Genomic DNA, 26,263 nt, shown 5'->3' with positions numbered 1-26,263 from the left:
GCGTAACAAATTTCCTTTGATGCAGTACTGTGAGAAGTACAGCTTTTGGTCGTTTTCTCCTGTTTTCCCACTGGAATTTAGTCAAGTGTTTTTTCCCCCAGTTTCTGAGATAGAGATTGTTGTTCTCATTATCTGCATTATCTGCAGGAAATCTTGCTAGTTATCTGTCGTATCTAACAGCTGTGAAGTGTATTTATTGTATTATTTCTATAGTGTTTGAGCAGTCAGGCTGAACTCAGCTTGCCTAATCTTCTTTGTTTATCCAGTGAAGCTTTGCTGAACATTTACAGTCACTTTTAGATCACCTTTCGTCACTTTTCGTCCGGTCAAGCCTCTTCCTAAAACTGTCTTGCTCATTTGTATCTAACATTTCTGATGATTTGAAGATTGTGAGGTGTGTTAGGCTTGACTATGGCTATTCAAGAAAGATGTTGCTGGTGTGAAATAACAAAAAGGTCTGTTCTTTAACTGTGTGCGTGTACTTCATCGTAAAAACCGTGGAAAGATCTTTTAATGGAAGAGATTGTGTCTGTAATTAAGTCTGAAACTTGATACACACCGATGAATAACTATTGTGCTGGTTCCTCTCCCACCCTGCTGCCCAACATCTCCTCTGTGTGTGCAGTCAGACGTAAGCACGCACGCACACACATACACACACACACACACACACACACATTCAAACCACAGTGTGACAGTGAAAGGAAAGATCTGTTTGGCATGGTGCTGTATGGGGGGGAAGTGGGTTGTTTTTCTGCTGCTTTCAGATCAAATGTACAAAAGAGTCGAGGTGTAAAGCAAACAAACCCTCTTAACTCCCTGAACTCTCTCACTCACACACACATACACACACACACACACACAGACTCTCACACACACACACACACACACACACACACACACACACACAGAGACACACATACACACACAAATTGATGCTATTTAATGAAGCCATTTAGCACAGTCTTTATGCTGTTTTTAGCACATTTCAAATCATATAAAATCATTAGTTAATTGAATCTCTTTTCTCTCTCTCTGTCACACACACACACACGCACACACATATACATGCACACATACACCCAGACACACACACACATTCATAAAGTGTTCCCTGGTTTGTTTTCCTCCTCTCCTCCTCACCTCTCGCCTCCTTCCTGGAGTGATGTTTGAGGCCCCACGGCCAATTCCCACGCTACAAGGAAAGAAAACAGGAGGGAGCATGTGTGTATATGTGTGTGGGTTGACCTTTGACCCCAGGCCTGTGTCATCTCCCGTCAAATAACATCTGGCCTTGACTGTTGTTTTCTGTATCATTCTCGCATTAACAACAGAAAGTTGCTTAAATCCCTCGGCCCTGGTTCCCATGAGCGCACCGCACACACGCGAACATGCACACCAACTGGAACGGGTCCTGCTTGGCATTTCCCATCATGAGGTTTAAACTTTTCGCCCCAAGACTTACCCCAAAAAGCCTTCGTCAGAATGATTTAAAGTACTGCTGAATCAAGCAAAAGAAGGTGGTTCTCACACAAAAGTGAACATACAGCGAGTCAAATGAAAAACATTCCCCCCCGAGACTGTTTTAAATGAACAGAGCGTCTCTTGTTGAAAAACTTCATTATGTTGTGGCTGTAAATTAATTCAGTGACATTTTAAATCAAAGTGAAGAATCTGACAGAGCTGATTTGTTTCCAAATGTGGGTGATCCCTCGGAAAAATGCACAAAACAATCCCCTCGGCAATAACCGTAATCCCAATCCAATCTCAACACCAAGTGATGATCAAATGGAAACTTTCTTGATTACTGCTATTTAAAAGCTGGAGGCTTGTGTTTGGTTTCAAGAAAAAAGGAGGGAAGATATGTTGATGAGGTGCAAACTAAACATCCTGGGAACAAAAGCAGAGGTTAGGATCTGTGTGTGTGCGTGTGTGCGTGTGCGTGTGTGTGTGTGTGTGTGTGTGTGTGTGTGAAAAGTTTTGTAAAACAGTTAAAGAGAGAAAAGGGAGCTGTCATTTACGTCAGAGAAATGGAGAACAATGCTGGAGGCAGGAGACACACCAAGGTCAACTTGTTATGTATGCTGTAACTGAACAAGACGCCAGCTTGCCAGCCTGTCTCTCTGTCTATCTGTGTCTCTTTCTGTCTCTCTGTCTGTGTCTCTTTCTGTCTCTCTGTCTGTGTCTCTTTCTGTCTCTCTGTCTGTGTCTCTATCCATCTCTCTGTCCTTCTGTCTGTCTCTCTCTTTCTGTCTGTCTCTCTGCCTGTCAGTCTGTTTAAAGGGAGGATGCCAGTAGTACCAAGTAGCAGAAGTATTTGCCTAATACAGTGCCAGTTGTACAGGTGACGCTAGTATAAGTAGTAATAGAAAGAACAATTAAGTGGTAGAAGTCAGTGAAAAGTTTTTCTACTTGGGTAAAGTGAAATACTGACAACTTTTTAAAAATTAACTTTTGGCATTAAAAACAAACTTAATATTGAGTAATCTACAAAAACGGCAGCTCCAGTCTAGAGATTGACAAACACAGACTGCTTAGATCCAACTAAATTTTATCTCATACAGTGGGGAGAACAAATATTTGATACACTGCCGATTTTGTAGGTTTTCCCACTTACAAAGCATATAGAGGTCTGTAATTTTTTATCATAGGTGCTCTTCAACTGTGAGAGATGGAATCTAAAACAAAAATCCAGAAAATCACATTGTATGATTTTTAAATAATTCATTTGCATTTTATGGCATGACATACAGTAAGTATTTGATCACCTACCAACCAGTAAGAATTCCGGCTCTTTAAGAAGCCCTCCTGTTCTCCACTCATTACCTGTATTAACTGTACCTGTTTGAACATGTTATCTGTATAAAAGACACCTGTCCACACACTCAATCAAACAGACTCCAACCTCTCCACAATGGCCAAGACCAGAGAGCTGTGTAAGGACATCAGGGATAAAATTGTAGACCTGCACAAGGCTGGGATTGGCTACAGGACAATAGGCAAGCAGCTTGGTGAGAAGGCAACAACTGTTGGCGCAATTATTAGAAAATGGAAGAAGTTCAAGATGACCGTCAATCTCCCTCAATCTGGGGCTCCATGGCATCAATGATCATGACGAAGGTGAGGGATCAGCCCAGAACTACAGTACATGGCAGGACCTGGTCGATGACCTGAAGAGAGCTGGGACCACAGTCTCAAAGAAAACCATTACTAACACACTATGCCGTCATGGATTAAAATCCTACAGCGCACAAAGGTCCCCCTGCTCAAGCCAGCGCATGTCCAGGCCCATCTGAAGTTTGCCAATGACCATCTGGATGATCCAGAGGAGGAATGGGAGAAGGTCATGTGGTCTGATGAAGGATGAGTACAACCCCAAGAACACCATCCCAACCATGAAGCATGGAGGTGGAAACATCATTCTTTGTGGATGCTTTTCTGCAAAGGGGACAGGACAACTGCACCGTATTGAGGGGAGGATGGATGGGGCCATGTATCGCGAGATCTTGGCCAACAGCCTCCTTCCCTCAGTAAGAGCATTGAAGATGGGTCGTGGCTGGGTCTTCCAGCATGACAACGACCCGAAACACAGCATGACAACGACCCGAAACACACAGCCAGGGCAATTAAGGAGTGGCTCCGTAAGAAGCATCTCGAGGTCCTGGAGTGGCCTAGCCAGTCTCCAGACCTGAACCCAATAGAACATCTTTGGAGGGAGCTGAAAGTCCGTATTGCCCAGCAACAGCCCCGACAACAGCCTGAAGGATCTGGAGAAAATCTGTATGGAGGAGTGGGCCAAAATCCCTGCTGCAGTGTGTGCAAACCTGGTCAAGAACTACAGGAAATGTCTGATCTCTGTAATTGCAAACAAAGGTTTCTGTACCAAATATTAAGTTCTGTTTTTCTGATGTATCAAATACTTTTGTCATGCAATAAAATGCAAATGAATTACTTAAAAATCATACAATGTGATTTTCTGGATTTTTGTTTTAGATTCAGTCTCTCACAGTTGAAGAGTACCTATGATAAAAATGGCAGACTTCTACATGCTTTGTGGGAAAACCTGCAAAATTGGGAGTGTATCAACCACTGTATATCTGAACAGGGTGATTGTTTTTCATTAGTGAAGATTAGCTTGTATCCGTTCTGACAGTTTCTTCATGCACTTTACGTTCATTCTTCAACACATTCTTGCTCTTTCTTGCAGCAGAAGCCTAGTATAACCAAGAGTCATATTTTACTGCGGATTTGTCATCTGTTGTCAGCTTTGCTATAATTTTTTAAACTTTTATCATCCATCTTATTTTGCGTATTCAATGCAGTAGCTGGTTCACAGACCGACTGAACTGGAACAAGGAGAGGAAGTATTTTTTTTAAAAGCCCATCACAAATTCAAAATGCGTTCGGGTCCAGTTCTGATACCAGGTGTGAAGTGAATTCTATCTCAACTAGATCCATACTCAGTACAGGAAGATCAATATAGATTAAAGACTGTTGAGCAGGTCCTCTTAAGGTGGACACCCTGATTTTATTCCGGTGTTTACAAGAAATGTCTGGAAATCAATTGGACATGAGATGCATTATCTTGTATATCAAAGAAATTTGATAATTTTATTTTAAACACATAATTGTGTGCTATATTAACGCATGACAGATGCAATAGTGACTGTTGTTGCAGTACCTTATTTTCTTCAACAGTGGGAGCCGTCTCCTCACTGTTAACATTGACCAGCAGGATTGATCAGTAACCTACAACTGGTGCAAACCTTGAGTTCAGTCATGATTTTTGAGTCTGCATAAACCAAATTAATTTTGTTCTGCCACAAAAAGCATGAACATAACAGTAAATACAGTAACTTAATGCATTTTCCCCACAACAGTCAGTGGCATCACTTCATTACAATTTATGTCTAGTGATCTGTCCATTCATCTCTATTTGTATGAATTATTTCAGCCTTAAGTAGCAGGCAGAATTTAATAGAAAGAGTTGATTTTTAGAAATAAACATCAGTATTCTCCAGTTACTGCTTTTCATCTCTGATGTGCAAGCCTTGAAAATCTAATTTTAAATTTGATTGTTCTGTTGTATTTTTGTAAAGACATTAATGGATCCCAAGTGAACCAATGAATAGGACTGTAAGCTGACTTTGCCTTAAAAAATGGCTGACACCAAAATGGATGTATTGTCCTATTGTCCTTTTCACACTGATGAGAGGAAAGGGAAGTTAAAAAAGAAAAATGGGTTTAAATTTCTGACATGGCAGATCCATAAAGAAAACAACCTGACTGACTTTGAATCAGAAAAACAGTTTAAATCCGACAACATTTATTGCTCACATGTCACAAAATGTAATGATTTGCGTGAACATAGTAACTCCATCACCAGTGGAGACCATCTGTTCAGCCTTGGCAGAGGCCAAATAGACTGTTAAAATGTCCTTGAGCAACACATTTAAAAACAACCTAACTGCTCACTGAGAGCATCAGCTGAATGAAAGTTCAAAGGACAATACTACAAGGTGTATTAGACTGTCATCCTTTAAACAATTTAGCATCCAGCAGTGAAAATCCCCTCTATCTGTAACCATGAGGAGGGGAGAAATCATCTGCACACTGCCTGAAGGGGGGGGGGGGGGCAGGGATGTCTACGTAAGCTCCCTCACAAGTCTCTCAGTTCCCCTCTTTCCTGGCAGGCAGATCTATCTTTAGCCTCTGACGTCACTGGTCTCCTCTGATGGAGCCTCGTCACGGCCGACTACACTGAGCCCGGGGGGAGGGGGGTTGTAAAAGAAGGTTGGGTGAGGTATGATGATGGTGGTGGTGGTGGTGGTTGTGGTGGTGGTGGGGGGGATGTCATCATTGAGGTAAGCCCTGCTGCAGCCCAGCCCCTCTCGGCCTCGTCACACCAATCAGGTGCGGGATGGTGAACCACATCACAATGCTGGATACAGGCTTCCTGAACGACCCCTCCCTCCTCTCCCTCTTCCTCCTCTCTGTCTGTCTCGCTCTCTGCTTCTGTGAATCGGGGCTGTTTCATTCAGCACTGATTGCATAATAGCCATCTTTCATTTATCAGGCACTGCTATTGCTGGAGCGCTGGAGGCAGGCTGAGCTAAAAATAGACACAGAGGCAACCTTAAATTGCTCTTGCTGATGCTCTGTTTTCTATTGTTGACCAGGGAAGACGGGAGTGGCATATTAAAGATACGGAAGGACCTAGTTGTGAAAAACACACCAAAAAAATCCTTGAAAAGTACCACTCATAATCAGCAATAGTAGGATTATTTTTAATTTGAACTTTTTATAATATAGGGGATTTTCTTGTGTAAATAATTTAGGTCATAGATGGTCACTAGTTCTTGAGCAAGATGCAACCCACTGAGGGCATGTGGAAGGTTATGAGGCTGCAAAAGTGCATGAGGATTAACTTCCCCTACTACTGTGTCATCACACGCTGTCCGGTGCTCAAAATCTTCTCCACCCCCCTTCTGTCATCCCTCTGTACGTTTATCTATTTACTCTTCTGTAAATGTCAAATAGTTTTCTTTCAAAAGAAATTAGGGTAAAAAAGCACATTTATCGACTGATTGTAAAGACTCGCTGTTCAAACAACTGAACCCTGTAATTCAGACCCTGCAGACTGACCTCATCCTGACTGGAAGGACTTTGAATCAGGGTCGAGTCTTGCTGTGATACGGTGGGGTTACAGGAGTTGGACTGAATCCAGCTGGCGAAAAAAGAGAGCAAAAAGCTTTCACTCAACTCATTAGTTTAAAAGCGTAGACCATATACATTAAACACAGTAAAGAGAGCTATTTTTGTAAAAGGGAGCCTTTAAATGTGGTAGCAGTGATGGGACGATAGGCAACGGGTGGGGGTTATGGGTAAGTACCTCTACTGACGTAACATTCATGAAGTCAGTGTTGACGTCATACGGAGATAACGGAGGGAAAAATGTGTGTGTGTGTGTGCGTGTGTGTGTGCGTGTATTGTGAAAAGCAAGTAATCACAAGGTCACCTGTTTTACAAGACGCTCACACTCAGGTTAGAAAAATGTGCTACCAGCCAGAATTTTTGCTTATTATTGTGATTTTTCATACTGAACTGTGTTTATATTTATACACATCCTGTTCTTGTGTGCTGTTATTTGTCTGCTTTGTATGTGTAGTCATTGACTTCACTGTAGTTGCATAGGTGAAGCAGTTTAGGATGTTTTGAGGGTTTTGATTAGATGTTGATTATAACACATTTTTCTATGTCTCAATGACTCCGGACAGTGTTTCATTCTTGTTTTTTATCAAGTCATTAAAGAGTTGATAAAGAGGATTATTAGTAGCAGTAATAACCACAGTTGCGGCAGCTGAGGTTGTAATAGTAGCATTATTAGTCATGTTATAAACAGTCACGACCCACATCTACAATTTATGAGAATATTAAATAAAATTAATAATGAAGTGAAAGGAAATGGGAGTATTTATGTATATCCTTTTCTCTCTCTCTCTCTCTCCCTCTCTCTCTCTCTCTCTCTCTCTCTCTCTCTCTCTCTCTCTCTCTCTCTCTCTCTCTCTCTCCCTCCCTCTCTCCCTCTCTGTAGTTTTGATGTGGAGAATGGCCTGTCAGTGGGTCGCAGTCCACTGGACTCTCAGACTAGCCCGAGTTCTGGTCTGGTACTTCAGGCCAACTTCCCTCACAGTCAGCGCCGTGAGTCCTTCCTCTACCGCTCCGACTCAGACTTCGACCTTTCGCCCAAAGCCATGTCCCGCAACTCGTCCACTGCCAGCGACCTGTGAGTACCTGAAAGATGCCACCTGTATCATTTTAAGACCACTGTACTGATGACGTGTTTTTATTGTAATCAAATAGAACCATTACTTTTTAAAATCTTGATTGTTTTACATTGTGGAGTAGGTGTGTTTAATGAAATGCTAGTCTATTTATTTATTTATTTGGATCCAGACTCTGTGCTGGAGACCAGTCATTCACCAGTATTTTGCCTCCACATTGAAAAATCAGTATATTTTTTATATAATATATTATGAAAATGCATTGTTGTTCAACTCAATTACAGTATATTGAAGCATACATGAAGATGAGAATTTAGTAACGAAACACAGTTGTGGAATTGTTTGCCATCATTCAGCCCATACAGTACATACTATAAACAGTGGTACATTTATTGTGAATATTTACGTATGTAAACCCATCCAGGGTCCTATTTACATTCTGAAAATTACTTTTTTTGGCATCTGGCTTTAAAGAGGCTCTTGGTAGCAGAGTTAGACTTTATCAGTGTAATCAGAGCAGTCACGTTTAGAAATATAGTATTTCTAACTTGGGGACGTCCAACTAAAATCAAATCATGATCTTAGCTCACAGTCTTTCATGCAGTTTCTGCCTGTTTATACAGCTAAAGATCTCTCTGTGCAGCTAGAAGTCTCTTTGAAGCCAGAGTGTAAATGGGGCCTCGACCACCAATAGCTGTCGCTCCTTTGTTTTGAAGGGAGGATGGATTGAAGCATTGGGAAGTCAATTGGCTACCTCGGTGAGACAAAGTGTGAAACTGCTGTGATGTTCTGTCTCTTTTGGCTGCGCCATGTTGTCATGATTTAAACCCACCTCCTCCCACTTACACGTTACTTTTTCAAGACCCCAACCTGAAGAACAAACCCTGGATGCTCAACTCCGAAAAGTTTTCTGAAAACCAAAACCTTTCCAGCAAGCATTTGACAGATGATGACCAAAACATTTATCACTGTGATAGGAAGGAGCATTAAAAACTGACATAAGAACAGGTTTGTGATTTTTGGGCCATATTCAGACCAAATAGGAGGTGCAGTGAAAACACCTGTCCCCTGTCGGGTGTAGTGCATTTAGGCTATGGGTGTTTTGGCCGCAGCAGCGCCACACCAGAAAGCAAGGAAGTTGAGCCAGAGTCAACTTTTGGAGAACCGCAACTCTAAGTCACTGTGGCTGAAGGCTGCAGAGGCCAATCACAGCCGGAGATGAGACGGAGAATCTGAAAAGTACAAAGATGTTACTAGAAGGATGGGGACTTTGCTGTTGGCTTCCTAACTCATTTAAAAAAAGACTAGAAGAGACAGAGAGAGAGAGCAGCTGTGGTCGAGTAAGCTGGAGAATGATTGAAGAGAGGGTGCAGTGGTATGGAGAAAGCCGGTGAATCAGATCAATAAAATGTTATTTTTTGATTGTTTTACGTTGTGGTTAAGTTGTAGAGCACAAATAAACACGACCGCACCTCCGCTAAACCCTGCAGCAGTCTGTGGCACCACCTGATTTGGTCTGAATGTGGCCTGAGGCTTTCATTTCACAAAGCAATGAGGACAATACAGCCAGGGGTTTTGAGTGCTGACACAGGCCATCATATCTGCAATTATTCAACATCAAAATGTTTGCTGGTCTATAAGCCATGAGGGACGTACAAGCTGATGTGAGTCTAACTCTGTCGCTGTACTTTTCTCTGGCAGCATGAATTTTCCATAAAGTCTAAACGGTTATGAGGTGCATGTTGTCACCCTAAAGCTTCCAGAGAGCTTCACCTTCCCACCAGTTACCTTTTCCCACCACCCAGCGCATGAACACTGCTCCTCACCTGCACAATCACTGGTTTTAGTTATAAAAACATATCTTGGAGGCGTACCTTGTATAAGAGCGCAATAAAAATCTGCATCTAGTGATTTCTCAGTCAAAGAACTTCACTGATCAAAGACCTCACCTGTACAAGCAGACAAACATTTGACTACTTACACATTCAGTAGAGTAAGGAACAACAAAATGTGATTTATAACATCAGACGAATTCTTTTAGTCTTTTTCTTCTTTTTTATTTAGTGTAGAAAAAGCTAAAATAAAATAAAAAATCACATAATGCAGATTTAATCTTAATTGGTTGAGTTAACTTCAGTGGGCAAATACAATACAAATAAGTGTTTTATTGGCAGTAACCAGTGTCTATTACTTCTTGTCTTTTCCACTGGGTTCAGTCTTATTTAAACTTATTTGAAGCAGTGGCTCTGTTGCTCTGCCCTCTGAGGTTTAACTCTAATCTCCTCATGAAGCATCTCCAAGAAATATTTGTATAACTAATAAAAATCTCCTCTCCCTAAATCCAGTGTGATATTTGAGACCAAACACAGGTCTCAGCCAACTGGAGATTTCCTACAAAGTCCTCCTTAAGATCCTAATGACAACAAACTGATAAGTTAGTTGTCATTATTTGTATGTATGTGTTTAGAGGATGTGAAACCTTGTGTCATTTCCAGACCCGATCTGTCCCCTGGCTTTTTCACTAGATGCTTGTTTGTGTTTGTCTGTGTTTTTTTGCAGGCATGGAGAAGACATGATAGTGACTCCTTTTGCACAGGTTAGTGACATTTAAACAGCCTTCAGCACACAACTTTGTGTTTTACAGATGTTTCTTAAGTTAGTCAACCACTAATTTCTTGTTGACATCAAAAATGGCTGTTAACTTTGTATTTAACATGATATTTGAAGATGTCACCTTGAGCTCTCGGAAACAGTGATTGACATTTATCATAATTTTCTGCCATTTTATTGACCAAAAAAACAAATCAAGAAAATAACGACAGATTAGTCGACAATAACAACAATAATAATAATGATGATGATAATAAAATAATCATAACTTTCTGCTGAACACTGATTAACTAAAATGTTAGAGAAAGAGTTCCACAAAACATGTTTTAATACTTATTATTATTATGTGAATATTGTTTTTGGATTAATTTAGGAATAAAACAAAAAAATAGTGTTTTTTGCCAGTAAAGCTTCAGAGCAGCTCTGGCCTGCATGTACAAAACTGTCAGTTGTCATTTTTTATTTTTGTATAAACCAACATCACACATCACAAAAAAGGAAGAAGGAAAAACACTCGCCAAAAATCCCTTTAATGGGGAAAATTGGTTTTCAAGCTTCTCTTTACATGATGGATATTGATTATTTCATGGTAATATCAGACAATTTTAATTTATATTGTCATATATTGTTATACCTTTTGTTAAATATGGTTATATTCACTGAAGATTTGTGAAAAATGCAAAAAACTTTGGTGGAGAGTCAGATTAAGTTCATGATCTGACTACTTTGTGCTTTATTTGATCTGCAGCTTTTAGCATGCAGCACTTGTTGTTTCTAAAGACAGATTGCATTTAAATATATAGCAGAGTTTCCATTGAAGCTAATACTTCATTCATATAGGTGTGAGTCTTCCCAGACTGTCCACATGTATCCTCGCTGGTCCTTAATCACTGGTTTGAGAAATAGGAGACGGTTCATTTTTCACAGAAAAACACCTACATATATTCTCTTTGTACTGAACAGCTTGTTCTTTGTATGTGTATTCGTGTGTGTGTGTGTGTGTGTGTGCACGCTCTCCAACACAGCTGCATTAACAGAGTCTGTGTATATCGGATATTTCCAAATCAGTAATCTACTTTTAAGAGAATTCATTTGCAATAAAGTAATTTACCTGCATCATTTTTTACGGGGCTTATTATCAAATTAACTATACAAATTGTTTGCAGTACCATACTATAAGAAAGCATTGAAGTGACATTTAGATGTTATTGTCTCAAAAGTCAAAAGTGTACAGTGCGGCAGTGACCCACACAAAGTTTAAGTGTGTCTTGACTAAAACTTAGAAAAAACATATTCGTTTATGTTTATGCCGAAAAACATTGAACAGTGTGAACTGTGTGTACGTGTGTCAAATCTCTAACTACTTTTAAAAATTAAGAAAGCTAATATGTCTGTTTTCTTACATTTGAGATTTGAAAGCCAGACAGATTTGATGATCGAACTCAAATCAAAGTATGTGAGTGACATTTGATTTAAAGACGTTAAAGTCTAACAGTCATTCAGCAGGTGCATGCTGTGCCTGCAAAGTGTAAACAGATTTGTTAACCACTTAAGGCAGTAATAATCATGTAGTTCTTCCTTTTTCTAATATTAAGGGGAACACGCCCAATTTGTCCAGACCTACAGTATTTATGCACTTCTAGGTCTCACTTCCTTCTCTCTCTTATTTTAGGTTCTTGCCAGTCTACGAACAGTGAGAACTAACTTTGCTGCTCTGACACATCTGCAAGATCGTGTGGGAAACAAGTAAGAGGAAGAAAAGAAACTGGTGATGAGTAACTGGTTGTTTTCTCGTTATTCTACTCACCTCACACCTCGTCTGTTCCTTTTTTCCAGACGGCCGTCAAGCAGCAACCAGCCGCCCATGTGTAAGCCATGTCCCCCAGGTCAGTGCTGGCATAACAGTAACCTGAGATGAACTTTAATTGTATTATCTTTTTATGGAATTACTATAAAATGTATTATTGTACTTGTTAGTTTTGCTGATTTTAATATATGATGGTTATAAACAGTCACTTTCATTCGCTCTGGTTTAAAACCATTGACAACCAGCAATACTACACCTTTGAATCACTCTACATATTAAAGAAGTGGGTATCTTCATGGCTTTCCTGCCTCTGATCTGTCCTTGTGTTGTGACCTTTCAGACGAGCCGTACCAGAAACTGGCAGTGGAGACACTGGAAGAGCTGGACTGGTGTCTGGACCAGCTGGAGACACTGCAGACGAGACACTCAGTCAGTGAAATGGCATCCAATAAGGTGAGAGGACTCAATCATACAGACTTCACTGATCCATCGATGGGTCAGTGTGGTTGTGTCCAAATGTTTCATCTGGTCTTTACAAGCTGCATGTCTGTCAATTACTGTCAGACACAAGTGAGACAAGTTTTCTTTTTTCAGCAGGACAAAATCATTCTGTGACATAATCAGGGACAACTTTATATAAAAAATGATTTCTGTCTTTGCATCAGTTGTTCTTCTTAGTTTTTTTCATGGCAGCAATTATTCATTTTGATTTTAACTTTCAAACACTACTTACATTTAATTAATAAGATCTGATTTTGTAGCTCCTGTCCACGTGGTGCATCACTGAAAAAGAAATGTTGACAGTGTGTAGAAAACTTGAGAGCTGAGTCATATTTAAGGGAAAACAATCTGATTTAAGATGGCAGTGTGAACATGGCCAAACACTCAGAGTTCATGAATGGCGTCTCCCTCCACCGAAAGAGTTAATCAGCATCTCCTCACATCCCTCCTTCCCCGCTCCTCTCCTCTGTCTGGCTGCTACACTTAAACCGCCTCCATCTCCCACTCAGCCAATCAGATCCCTCTCCTCCACCCGGCCCCTGAAGTCAGACGAATCTGATTGGACAGAGAGGGGAGAACAGTGTGCAGGGAGAGGGAAGCGGGGGAGGGGGGGGGGGGGGTTCCTCGCAGCCTCTCCCTCGTTCTCTCTCTCTCTCTCTCTCTCTCTGTCTCTCTCTCTTCCTCTTTAGGTTTCTCATTGACAGAGTGTGACAGGAGTTGGATGAACGACTGCAGTCACACCCTTTCTCCCCCGATGGTAGACCACATTCCCCTTTTGCCCCCACCTCATCCCTCCCCACACACACCCCCTCAAGACCCCTCAGCCTCCCTCCTTCACCTCCAGGACAACACATGGGACTGTGAGAACTTTTATTTCCAAGCAGACTTCTTTTTATGTTCAAACCGTGCCTGCTGCGCGTGGAGCTCACAGCCCATCACTAAGCAAGCAAAACTGTCTGTGCATCGTTTTTGGATTTTAGCGGCTTCTAAAATCAACATGCGTGGGTTGACATGTCTGCGTCGGCTCTCTGGGTTTGTGTGTGCTGGAGACTCAGACAGGTGAGGGACGGGGAGCGTAGCTGGCTTGCCTTGTTTACATTGGGATGTATTGATTGGCAGTGCAGGCTTTGCAGGGGGCTGAAAACTTAGTGAGGCTGCCTGTCAGATCTGACTGATGACGGTTTCCACCAATGGGTTGAATATTATTAATGTGTGTGTGCCTATGCATGAATGACTGTGTGTGTGTGTGTGTGTGTGTGTGTGTGTGTGTGTGTGTGTGTGTGTGTGTGTGTGTGTGTGTGTGTGTGTGTGTGTGTGTGTGTGTGTGTGTGTGTGTGTGTGTGTGTGCCTGTACAAGAAACAGAAGCAGAGGAAAAAGGGGCGAACACTTGCATGTTAGAGGGAGAAGCTGTCATGAATTTTAAGTAACAGATTGTTGAAAGCTGCAGCTGGTTTATAGCAGCAGGAATATGTTGGATGTAGATAATAAACAGATGAAATATAGTTATAGGTACTGGATTATGTTTCATGTTTGTGTGTGTGTGTACATATATGTGTGTCTCATAGTAGCTCTGTTACCACTGCAGCATCACTTTCACCCAGATCCCCTCCCTCCTCAGCCACCACGTGCTAGATCTGTTACATAATCAGTGTAGAAGCTACAGCTGCAATAAAACTAAGGGGAGACACTGAACACCTCTGTTTTTAAAAACTTTTTTTGAATGAATGAATGAATGAATGTAGCTCTGGTATGTCTTCATACCCAGAGTGCAGATTTCTTCCTGGTGTTGGCAAACAGGCAGCATTGTTGGATATATTAGAGCTTATAAAACATAACAAGCATGTATAGACTAAAATAAATGTGCTGTAATGTAAAATGACACCAGATCTGTCAACCCCTGTGTTTCACTACAAAGTGGCTGCAGTGTTGTCCTTTAAATTTTAAAATACAGAAAAACTGCCAGAAAACCAACCAATAAAAATAAAATTTACTTAATTGATGGAATTTGGTTTTAGGTGCAGCCTGACCAGCCTGATCAATATTTCCCAAACAATATATGATACAGACCATTTTCAACAATATAAAACATGTTTTTACCTCAGTTGCTACCCACCGTATGTCTGAACTTTTGATTTAATTGTGCATACGCATTGAGATTCTATTTTCTGAACCATTCATAGATGTTTGTATAACATGTATTTATGGATAATCTTTTTTTAAATGTTGTTATACAAAAAAATATGCAAATAAAGCTATCAAAGCATGATAGGAAATTAAGAGCAAAAGAAGTAGAAATGTGAGTCTGAAAATGTCTATTAAAGTGATTTATAATTGTGTATGCGGTGACACATCAGTGGAAAGTCCCTCTCAACATGTTTAACCACAGACAGATGAATTATGGGAAATGTGGTAGAAACATAATATATATTGACTCCGACTTTTTGGATGTCAACCTGGACTAAATACATCTTTGTTTGTTTATGGTTTTGGTTTGTCCACGCAGTTTAAGAGGATGCTGAACCGCGAACTGACGCAGCTATCAGAGACCAGCCGCTCAGGGAACCAGGTGTCAGAATTCATTGCGAGCACCTTCCTAGGTAAGTTTTTAACATTGAACAGAAAACACTGAAAGCATACCCAGTCTGTGAAAGGATGAGCTGCTTCACACCGAAAGCCTTTTAAATCAAAAGTCTGAATTAATCAAATCTTTTATGAAGCAGTATGACTGTATATGACAATCTGTTTCATATTTTATAGAACAAATGTCATATGAAAGGTATGTCCTCTCTCATATTTGTATGAGAATTACATTCAGTCCGTGTAGACAGATATTACAGATTATACTCCGCCAGTTTATTAGGTTCACCAAATTAAACCTTCAGTCACACACAGTCTAACACAACAGTCCGGCCATAAATCCTACTCTTCATGAACATTATAATGTTCAGATTATGGCTGCACCTAACAATGCAAGTAAATTCAGATTTATCATCTGTAAATTTGTGGCATCTTTGTTTGCTGTTGAACTGTATTGCAGTGTAGTGAGAGGTGTTTCTAATAAAATATCACATTGTGCAAATCACATTTCGTATCATCCCAAACATCAGTCAGTTGGCTCTTCTGCAGTAAGAGAAATTAATGGATTTGCATCATCGGATCATTTGGCTATATGGACTCTACTGGATGTCTATTGTATTAAATTATACCAAATTCAGCATGTGAATATCATCCAGCATGCTGTACTGCACATGGGACAGAGGAAGAAAAGTAGGTCTTTAAAAGATGAAGATCAGTTTGTTTTCTGTGTTAACAGATTTTTACCAAATTAATATTTAGAAAATGCAGAAAGAGTTTTAAAAAAAAATGCAAAAGGAAACCAAGCGGGACAGGAGGATTTTCAAGAAAATGCAAAGAGGGATGAATGTATTGAAAAATTGGATGAGATGGAGGAGGAGGAAGAAAGGGTATTAAAGAAGAGACGAGGGAATGATATATGAAGAAGATAAAAGATTTTTCAAAAATAAGAGGAGCTGATTTTTTTTGAAGGAAATCACAATAGAAGGGGGATTTATGAAGAAAAAATGGAGAGGATCATTTCAATATAATACAGGCGAGGAAAGGAGGGAGGAATTGTTGAAGGGAGGAAAGAAGATTTTTCAAATTAAAGAAATGAAGAGAGCTTGTTTGTTAAGGAGACAAAGGAGAAGAGGACTGTTTCTTAATAGGAGGAGATGGAGGTGAGGATTTTTCCTCCCCTAAAAGGGAGGGAGGCGCGACGACAGACAGCATTCCCGGACACATTGTGTGGCGTTGTCGTAGCAACAGGGTGCAATATTATTAGACGGCATGTTGCATCAATAGGAGGCTCAGTCTTCGACAGCACTGCCGGCAGGATGGAGGTCCAGCCGAACGAGGATGGAGCTGTCAATACGACAGCGTTTTGATATGAGCGCCTCGGCATCAAGCCCGGCCGTGATTGGAAATGAACACCATGGTTTTGGGTGTGAGGAAGAGGAGGCACTGTGAGAGAGGTGAGAGGGGCCAGACAGCACCTCGTGTGATGCCACCACTCAGGTCGCTCTGCATCCTTGTGGTGGCGTGTATCTGAGCTATTTGATTGTTCCTACCTGGAGGGGAAATACTGAGGATGATATATGGACGTGAGGTAAAGCTGGCAGTCTGATTATTGACCCTCACGTGTCAAACTGGGATCATTATTACCTTGATTTGTACAAAAACTGATGAGTCATTTTCAACACAGCCATGCCCACTGGGACAGCATCTTTGTGTCAATAAGTCAAATGGAAATGATGTTGATTCTGGCGCTGGAAACTTTGTTTTTGATTTCCATGTTTCTGCTTGAAGGATTGAATGCTCCAACCTGTAAATGTGATTAAACCTGTTCAAAGGCCACATTTAGGAAAACAGCACAAGTGCTTTGTCATCAAGGGGAAATCCAATGCTGAGCTCCTGAGAAGCTGTCAGACTTTACCCTTCAGCCTTAGCTTTCTACTGCTGGTGCTCTACACCTTCAGCCATATAGTCAGGTCATATGCATCCTGCTCTGATATCATAGTAATATAATGCAGCAATACTTCATTAAATCTTTATATGCTCTTTGTTGTCTGTTTGTTCCTTAGTTTTAAAGATATTTATTACTTTTTGGCCAGATTAGCTTTTATGTTTTACATTCTGTATACAATCTAAGAAAACAGACCATTTCTCCAGTTAAATTTTAATGAATTTTTTTTACAGTGACTATGACTCACAGGAGTGATGCAAAGTCTGGCCCCAACTCTGTTACATTGAAAAGCTGTACAAATGCACAGTCAGACAAATCAGAAACACCGTTGTGTTGAAAAAGTGGAAATGCCACATTTACTGTATCATTTTGTGTCTTTGTCTAATATATGGGTGATTTTAGACAAGATATATATATGAGGATGTAGGAGTAGACTGGCTTCAGATCAGCTCCGATCAGTTGGTGTGAAATAAGTTTCTCACTTATAGTTTGAGTATGTTTTGTCATCGCACACAATGTTATACTATATTTGTCTAAATGATGTGTATTTGTAGTACTTGTGAGAGGAGTTGCAAAATGTTTAACATGTTAGTAGTGACAGTGTCAGTTACACTCGAGGTACAACGATAGCTCTAGTAGTTACCTATTAGAGTTGTATGAGTCATAGTAGTAGTAGTGGTATAGGTAGTAGTAGTATTTGTAGCAGCTGTAGCAGCAAGTGGTTACAGTATAATACTTGTAGTTTTAGTATTACTAGCAGCTGTAGTTGCACTGGCAAAATGGTAGAAATTATGATTATATAAGTAGTAGTCTTGATAGATCAGTAGTTGATATTGGAAGAATTACCAGTAGTTCGAGCAGCAGTAGAGATAAAAGCCAAAGTTAGTTTTAGCACTATTGATAAGGGTTGATTTATGGTCAGTCAGAACTGGTTTGCCATGTTGTTCAAACATATTGGAAATCTAAAGTATTTAGAGTTTACAGGCAAAACAGCTACACTTAAAGACGTATATTTAAATACAGGGATAATGGGCTTTATTTTCACACAGTCTCACCTGGAAGCCGTTCATAGTGTTGTTTACATTAAAAGTGAGTGAAATGGTCAGAGATGCTCGAAAGAGCTAGAGAAGTTTAAACCCCAACATCTTTCTCACATCCACACTGCTGGCCAATCATAGCATGAAGTGGATGTGAATGTCCGATTGTCAATTTACTGTTTCCTGTCTCTCTTCACTTCGTAAAATTAAGTTAAAAATATGTAACAACAAAAAAAGTTGTTTAAAAATCTTCTTCGATTACATTTTTTAAGGTATACATCTATGTCTGTGTGTTCACATTGCAGAGAAACAACATGATGTGGAGATCTTGTCGCCACCCATTAAGGAGAAGGAGAAGAAGAAGAGGCCGATGTCGCAGATCAGCGGCGTTAAAAAGCCCACACAAAGCCCCAGCATTGCATCCACCTGCATCCCCCGCTTCGGAGTCATCACCCCACAGGAGAGCATGTTGGCCAAGGTGGGTCCATGAACACACAGACACATACACACACACATACACAAACAAACATGTCTCACAAATGTCTTGTTTCACTTTTCCAGGAAATTGAAGACATTAATCGTTGGGGTATGGATGTATTCAAGATAGCAGAATTTTCGGGAAACCGCCCTCTGACAGTCCTCATGTTCTCCATCTTCCAGGTAGAAGAATCCCTACAAACATGTTCACTCCATAAAAAATGAGAAAAAAGAAATCAGGAAGTAATACACTTTAAAAGTCCATTTCAATGCTTGTTTTAAATTACTCATCATTTAGGGAACTTTACCACATTATTTTATAAAGTGTGAGATCACAACTTGCTTTGTGACAAACGTGCTGTATCTTTCATAGACAAACTTGCTTTACCTGCTCGTTAGGATTAACTTAAGCTTTCTACTGAAGAGAACATTTGTGATTGTCGTAACTCATATCTTCTTATTCTTTCTCCTTTAACCCTGCCAGGAACGAGACCTTTTAAAAACCTTTAAGATCCCAATCGACACCTTCGTCACCTTCATGATGACCTTGGAGGACCATTACCATGCTGACGTAGCTTATCACAACAACATCCATGCAGCTGATGTGGTGCAGTCCACCCACGTGCTCCTGTCCACACCCGCTCTAGAGGTGAGCTGTGGACCCTGTTGTTGTCGCGTCATGTTACATTCCAGATTATCATTGATTTTTAGATGTAGCATTTAACTTTCTTTTTATTCGAAAAGTATATCAATATAATTTTAGTATAATATAAGCACTTTCTGTTGTCTGTCCCTCCCAGGCGGTTTTCACAGACCTGGAGATTATGGCCGTTTTGTTCGCCAGCGCCATCCATGATGTCGACCACCCAGGACTCACTAACCAGTTCCTAATAAACACCAGTACGTCCTTCTCTCCAAACCTGCCGCAGCATACTCAGAAACAAAGTTTTGAACACAGAAATGTTCCTAAATTAATTTGAAAGGAAAGGCAGATTTTTTTATTGTGAAATAAATGGAAGTGTCAAAAAATCTTCAAATATAGATGTTACACATTTACTTTTTTCAAAATAACTAAACAGCTTCAATACAAAATAAATGTTTAATTTGAATAATTGTACTAATAGCTCATTTTAAAACACTAACACAACTGATGAGTGAAAGTAAAAGCAAGAGCTTTATATAATCAATAAATATCACAAAGCATAGGCTACAACAAGATGTATGTATTTAAATGAAAACCTTCAAGATTATAACTTTATATTATAGTTTGATTTGATGTTCGCCTTAGTAATCAGGTGATATGCTGATATTTTGGTAAATAAAAAGTTTCTTTTTACTGAAAGCAACTAGAATCAGTACTGTAGCAATATATTAACAGTGGATCACCTGACTAGGTATATAGCACACAACTTTACTGTTCTGGTTCACTGTCACCGCCATTAGCGTTGTTTACCAGCAAATAATCTCTATAATCCAACTGTATACTACTTGCCACCACAAAACAAAACAGAGCTAGAAGCAAAGTGATTACTACTCCCGACGTGTAAATGAACAGCTGTTTGCAACAATCCATATCATAATATAAAATATTAATAATGATAAAATGTCAGAGTTTGGCTAACAGCCTGTTTCTGCTTCCCCGGCCAAAAAGTTACAATTACAGGTTTAAACTGGCACCCACAGTTTTGACAGTGGGTCAGTCTGTACCTGTGTACAGGTACAGATTGACCCTTGTTTGTTCATGTGTTTCAGGATGTAGACTGGACTCCTATGAGAACTGATATAGAAACACTGAATAAATAGTAAGTATTTTTAACAGTTTCCACCTCTTCCTGCAGGTTCAGAGCTGGCGTTAATGTACAACGACACCTCCGTGCTGGAGAACCACCACCTCGCTGTTGGCTTCAAGCTGCTCCAGGAGGACAACTGTGACATCTTCCAGAACCTCAGCAAGAAACAGAAAGACTCCCTCCGCAAGATGGTGATCGACATGGTGAGACTGCTGAACTTTTTACAAATCATATATTATATTCTGGATGTGCTGCCGCTTTACAATATTGTTTCATCGCAGCCTTACAGCAGTCTTACTTCATGTATCGGTTAACATCCTACTTTGAAATGGCTGCAGGTAAAATATTATCATACAGTGGACAATTGAGAACATAAAATTACAGTTGATGGTCTATTTCTTACTTGCAGAAAATGATAAAACGAAGAGTAAAAATGCAAATGCAAGTGACTTTGTGACCTAGCAAGAACATCCAGAGCAATCTTAGTTCTTCTTCTTCTTTCTTGTTAAATGTTGCTGTCACGTCTTTGTGTTGCATGTCTTTAATTCTGTATGATTTATAAAGAGAGGTACTGTCACACATTTGACAAAAAAAAAACAGACTCCAGTGGGACCACCATGTCAGTTGGTGATGTTGACAGCGGTCGTTGTGGTTTCATGTGTGTTTTTTCGTCAAGAACCCAAATGTTTAGAATTGCAGTGGAAAAGCTGAGAACAGTGTGTGCCAAATCCCTGCACGACAACGTGTCTCTGCTTTGTCAGAGTCAGATTTAGTGACGGTGAAAGAAAACGGGAAGAAATGAAAAGACAAATAAGCACAAACTGTCACTCGCCTTATTGCTAAACATACTGTCTTTCACTTCATATGCTATTTATATTCCTGCACCCTTCACTCAGCTACCATCAGAGCCTTCAGAACAGTTACAGGCCACAGTGGTCTTTTAAAAAAACTGGAAAAAGTACTGCAACTTGAAGTGTAAACACTCATCCATGTTTTATATCTTTGTGTGTGTGTGTGTGTGTGTGTGTGTGTGTGTGTGTGTGTGTGTGTGTGTGTGTGTGTGTGTCCTCATTAGGTGCTGGCCACAGATATGTCTAAACACATGAACTTCTTGGCGGACATGAAGACAATGGTGGAGACCAAGAAGGTGACGAGTCTGGGAGTTCTGCTGCTTGACAACTACTCAGACCGCATCCAGGTTAGAGCGCCCCCTTCTGACACTATACATAAGAACATTTAGTCATAGTGTGCAGTCATTATTGAGACACATTAATTGATAAATACATTATGACTTAACATATTTCACTTACATCGATAGTCTAATAAACACAGAGTGACGGACAGCACAGAATTTACAAACTGCACAGTGTGATCAGTATTCTGTTGTCATTATCAGAAAATTGTAATTATTTTTAAGCTAAAATACTCAAAGTGACAACTGAATAATAAGCAGGAGCTCTCAGGCATTTACAGCAGATTGTTTTCTCATACAACAAACTTTGCAGTTGTATGTTGACCTAGAGAATTTGTGTGAATGTGCTGCCATCTACTGGACACTGCAACTACAGTATACAGATAAGCTGACGTATTACAAAGTGTGTTATCTGCAATAGAGTGTTGATTTTGGGTACCGTTTCTTTTAAGGTCTTGAAAACAGGATAAAGTACATCTGAAAAAGTGCTTATAATTAAATCCCCAGCAGAGCCTGACTGAGCATATCTCCTCCAGGTTCTGCAGAACATGGTCCACTGTGCCGACCTGAGCAACCCGACCAAACCTCTGGAGATCTACCGGCAGTGGACGGACAGAATCACGGTGGAGTTCTTCACGCAGGGAGACAGAGAGCGAGACAAGGGCATGGAGATCAGTCCCATGTGTGACAAGCACAATGCCTCCATAGAAAAGAACCAGGTACCGACACACACAGACAGAGAGGAAACAGATAAAGATACAAATATACAAGTTTTGGGTGTTTGTCTGAATCTGCAGGACAAAACTGGTGGCCCTAAAATTATATTTTTATATTATATTATACTGTCATGAGTTCAACCCCAACACAGAATAGTGGCAAAATGGCAATAAACACATTTTACACCTTTTTATCATTCTGGCCTGTCATCCAAACTGTCTTCTTAAATCACCTAAATAACATCTTAGAGATGTAATTGTTTGTAATATAATTATATTTATTATCAATCAATCAAACTGATAACAGGCTGTTAACAAACAAGTATAGACCAAGGACAACGTAAAGAAAAGGAACAAAACAAATAACAAATTACAGAGATAAAGAGACCACTGAAATGTAAAAAAAAAAAAAAAAGATTAAGGATTTATGATAAAAATCTAAAATAAAACAAAGTCAAATCAAATCATAATTATTAATGTTATTCTTATGACTAGGTGGGATTCATCGAGTACATTGTCCACCCTCTGTGGGAGACATGGGCGGACTTGGTGCACCCCGATGCCCAGGACATCCTGGACACGCTTGAGGACAACAGAGAGTGGTACCAGAGCATGATCCCCCGCAGCCCCTCGCCCTCCAGCCCGGAGGAGCTCCTAGGTGAGACAGAGACCGAAGGAGGAGCTGTGGAGGTAGGAGGGCCCGTCCCTTCAGGAGGTGGAGGAAGTGTCGGAGGAGGAGGAGGAGGAGGAGGAGGAGCGGACAAGTTCCAGTTCGAACTCACCCTGGAGGAAGAGGAGGAGGATGAGGAGGAGGTGGAGTCTGACCTGGAGAGCCCCCCAGAGGATGACCTCCAGTTGGGCACAGATCGGCATCGGGACTCCTCCTCCTCCCCGTCTTTGTCTCCGGACCCTCGCAGCAGCAGCAGCAGGTATCGCCCCCCTTCTCCTCACCCGTCACGGACCCTGAGTCTGGCTGCCATGTCGGTGCGGAGCCCCCAACCCCACAGGACACTGGCCTCCCCGGGGAGGGAGGGTACCGACAGGGACAGAGACCTGAGCCAGGAGGGCGACGGGGTTGCCTGCCTGCGTATGGGCACGTAACAACCAGCACAACCTGCCCCGCCTGAGAGACACGAGCACCAGGTGTAGAGAGACGACGGCAGGGCAGGCCTTCACCAATAAAGTCTGTAAATCACCACAGTCCCTTTACACTGGAGACACCCTCTCTGGAGAGCAGAGGAACCTCCCCTCTCTGTTTTATTTTACTTTTCAGCAAGAAGAATCGTTTAAGCCTCTCTCTGAGCAACCCGATAGGCCTTTTGTGTCCCGTCCTGCTTTGTTGTAGCTTCAGTTCAGAGCATCCCAGACAAAGACTGCTGCATTTTAACTGGGAAGAAGAGTTGAGCCGAGGCGAGAACAAAAATTAAAGGAAATGTCTTCCTCCAAAATAACTGTCTGTGACATTCGGACAAGAGCAGCGAATGAGGATCATGGCGGTTCGACAGGGTCTTGGAAATTATTTTGCACCATAGTTTTAATTTAGGATATGAAAGCATTGAGTCTGGTTGAAAGAAGTGAGTATGATCTCTTTGTTTAAGCCTTTTGAGAGTGACGTGCGAGAGGAATCATTTTACCAAATACAGGATGCAGATGAGTGGCGTTAAAATTGATGGACCTAAACCTCAGGGTATGAAGAGAAACATAAATCTAATGTAGCACGGATGTAGTGGGTACCTCTGACCTGACCCCAAACCGTCTTTCCTGTTTGATTTACCTCCAAACCAGAGACAACTGCGTCTTTGTTAAACCAGTTTTGTCTCTACATTTAATTAAAACCCTTTAACAGAAAATTTGGCGATTGAAGCAATCAAATAATATGTATTTAAACCAGCTTTGTAGCACCACAGAGATTGAACACTGAAGAAGACTGGGCCCCAGTCTCACCTGTTTAAAATACGAGACACGACCTGTATAATTAGTGTGAGCTTTTTTTTTTTTAACCTGAAATTATTTTAAATGGTGTCGTTGTTTAAGGTTTTTGATTTTTAAACCGTTCTTCGTCATACAGTGGCTGGTTTTGTCTGTGTTTATGTGCTTGAAAAGCTTTTTTTTTTATCAGGGTGCCTCCAGTCCGCAGTAGCACTTTACCGTCTCTGCCGTTCAGCTCTTCTATTCAGTTACAAAGGGCTTCACCCACTGTAGGCCTACTGATCACACAAACACAGTGCAGGCCATCTGACTTGAGGTACCAGGAGGCTGGGCAGGAAACTAACTGAATGTCTGACTTTCAGAAACTAGTGCAGCGTCTCAGCAGAGGATTTGATGGATTTAGACAACACCAAAACTCACAACCCTCTGTTGATCTGATGATTTTGGAGAGATAAGACTCCTGATTTGGGAGAAGCTTCAGAGACTGAAAATTCTGCAATATTTGCACCTCAGTTTCTTGAGCAAAGAACAAGATCTAGAAAAGAGCTCAGTGCAAACAGATGATTCAAATTAAAAAGTATTCCTCTATGACTGTACCTTCCTCTTCATAACTGCAGCGTTGTCTGAAATGATGCGAGATTAAGATTGAAAAGCGTATGCCTCGTTTATACACTGCATCCTGTGATGACTTTCTGAATCTACAAAAGTTCCACAAAGTTGTCAGAGTCTTGATGGCTCTTTTTAAACACTTTTGCATCCTGTGCTGTAATGTGGTGCAATAAGTACTGTAACAATAAGGCTGGCAATATTTCATGTTTTTGTTACTGTCAACAAATCTCATGAAAAGACCAAAACCAACAAGGTGTTAGTCAGTCTCTCAGTATTCTCCAGCTTCTTCCACTTTTCTATGGCTCTCAGCCCCAAATCTTTCTTTAAAAATGGGTATTAATATACATACATTTTTATAAAAAGATAAATAATCTACAGTTGGTAGTTTTTAGCAAATATTTGCATTTGTGGTGGACTATTTTCAGCCTTAGATTTAGAGTTGTAGTGACGGTGGATTGATAATGAATAATAAGCTATTTTAGACTTTTGCTACATAGACAACGGAATTTGTTAGAATGATCAGGTGATTGTTGGTCTTTTCATAGGATTTGTTGACAATAAGAAAAGTATGCTTTAACAGTGTTCAGCCTCGCCTACAAAATTATGTGGGCTAACTTTTTATGAACTGACAGGAGCATGAAGGCTTTAATCTAGGAGCCATTAATAGTGAATTAAAAGCGCGCTCTTTTTTGCTTAAGCCTTAAATGAATCTGAGCTTGAATGTTCTTTTTCTACAAAGACTATAACTATTTCAATTCATATTTTCACAAAAGTATTTTAAATAAATAGATTTTGTTTTGATGTCATAAGTCAGAAGGGATCTTTTACCTCTACATAAATCACCAGGTGTTGATTTCCCACCCGGCCGTCAGGTGCTGATGTCGAGATTAACAAGGAGCACAGTTTCAAAAGCTGACAGAAATGAAGCGCCTGCAGTTCAAACTTTACAGATCGTGTCCCATCAGGTTATCAGTCTTATTTGGTAGATATAGTGCTCGACTGGGATGACTGTGTGCCATATTCGTTGAAAACACACAAACACCTGCCAGCCTACGATGCTGTACATTTTTACACTAGAGATTTTAACCAGATGATTGTATCAAAGTCATTGACTTTATAGTGTTAGTTTTTACGAATGATAAATGTTAACAGTATTTAAAGCAGACAATGTATTAGATTTTGTGCAATTTAGGAGCCGTCTGTTCAGCCCTTTCCTAATCAGATAGCTGAGACTTGAGAATGTGTGTAGTTTCAGGAGTTCACGACTCTTTCTGTACCAAGTACATGT

The 26,263-nt window shown here is 40.5% G+C and overlaps 1 protein-coding gene across 3 annotated transcripts in view; it reads left to right on the top strand.

Annotated features, from left to right (window-relative positions):
* The window catches only part of LOC128361598 (cAMP-specific 3',5'-cyclic phosphodiesterase 4D-like), a 90,849-nt gene extending 65,961 nt beyond the window's left edge, over positions 1-24,888 (top strand). For 2 of the 3 annotated variants that reach the window (XM_053322116.1, XM_053322118.1), the window contains 14 exons: positions 7,595-7,786; positions 10,344-10,380; positions 12,067-12,140; positions 12,231-12,280; positions 12,542-12,654; positions 15,207-15,300; positions 18,568-18,740; positions 18,824-18,922; positions 19,224-19,388; positions 19,540-19,639; positions 20,578-20,732; positions 21,605-21,727; positions 22,258-22,440; positions 22,933-24,888. In XM_053322116.1, coding sequence (XP_053178091.1) covers positions 7,595-7,786; positions 10,344-10,380; positions 12,067-12,140; positions 12,231-12,280; positions 12,542-12,654; positions 15,207-15,300; positions 18,568-18,740; positions 18,824-18,922; positions 19,224-19,388; positions 19,540-19,639; positions 20,578-20,732; positions 21,605-21,727; positions 22,258-22,440; positions 22,933-23,538 — 2,164 coding nt within the window. In that variant the 3' untranslated portion in view covers positions 23,539-24,888. Of the gene's footprint in view, positions 1-7,594; positions 7,787-10,343; positions 10,381-12,066; positions 12,141-12,230; positions 12,281-12,541; positions 12,655-13,672; positions 13,762-15,206; positions 15,301-18,567; positions 18,741-18,823; positions 18,923-19,223; positions 19,389-19,539; positions 19,640-20,577; positions 20,733-21,604; positions 21,728-22,257; positions 22,441-22,932 lie in introns of those variants that run through there. The other variant, XM_053322117.1, reaches the window with a different exon arrangement.
* The last annotated feature ends 1,375 nt before the right edge of the window (positions 24,889-26,263 follow it).

The sequence above is a fragment of the Scomber japonicus genome, chromosome 7 (assembly GCF_027409825.1).
Source record: "Scomber japonicus isolate fScoJap1 chromosome 7, fScoJap1.pri, whole genome shotgun sequence".
Taxonomy (NCBI): domain Eukaryota; kingdom Metazoa; phylum Chordata; class Actinopteri; order Scombriformes; family Scombridae; genus Scomber; species Scomber japonicus.
This window is presented reverse-complemented; position numbering and strand designations above follow the sequence as displayed.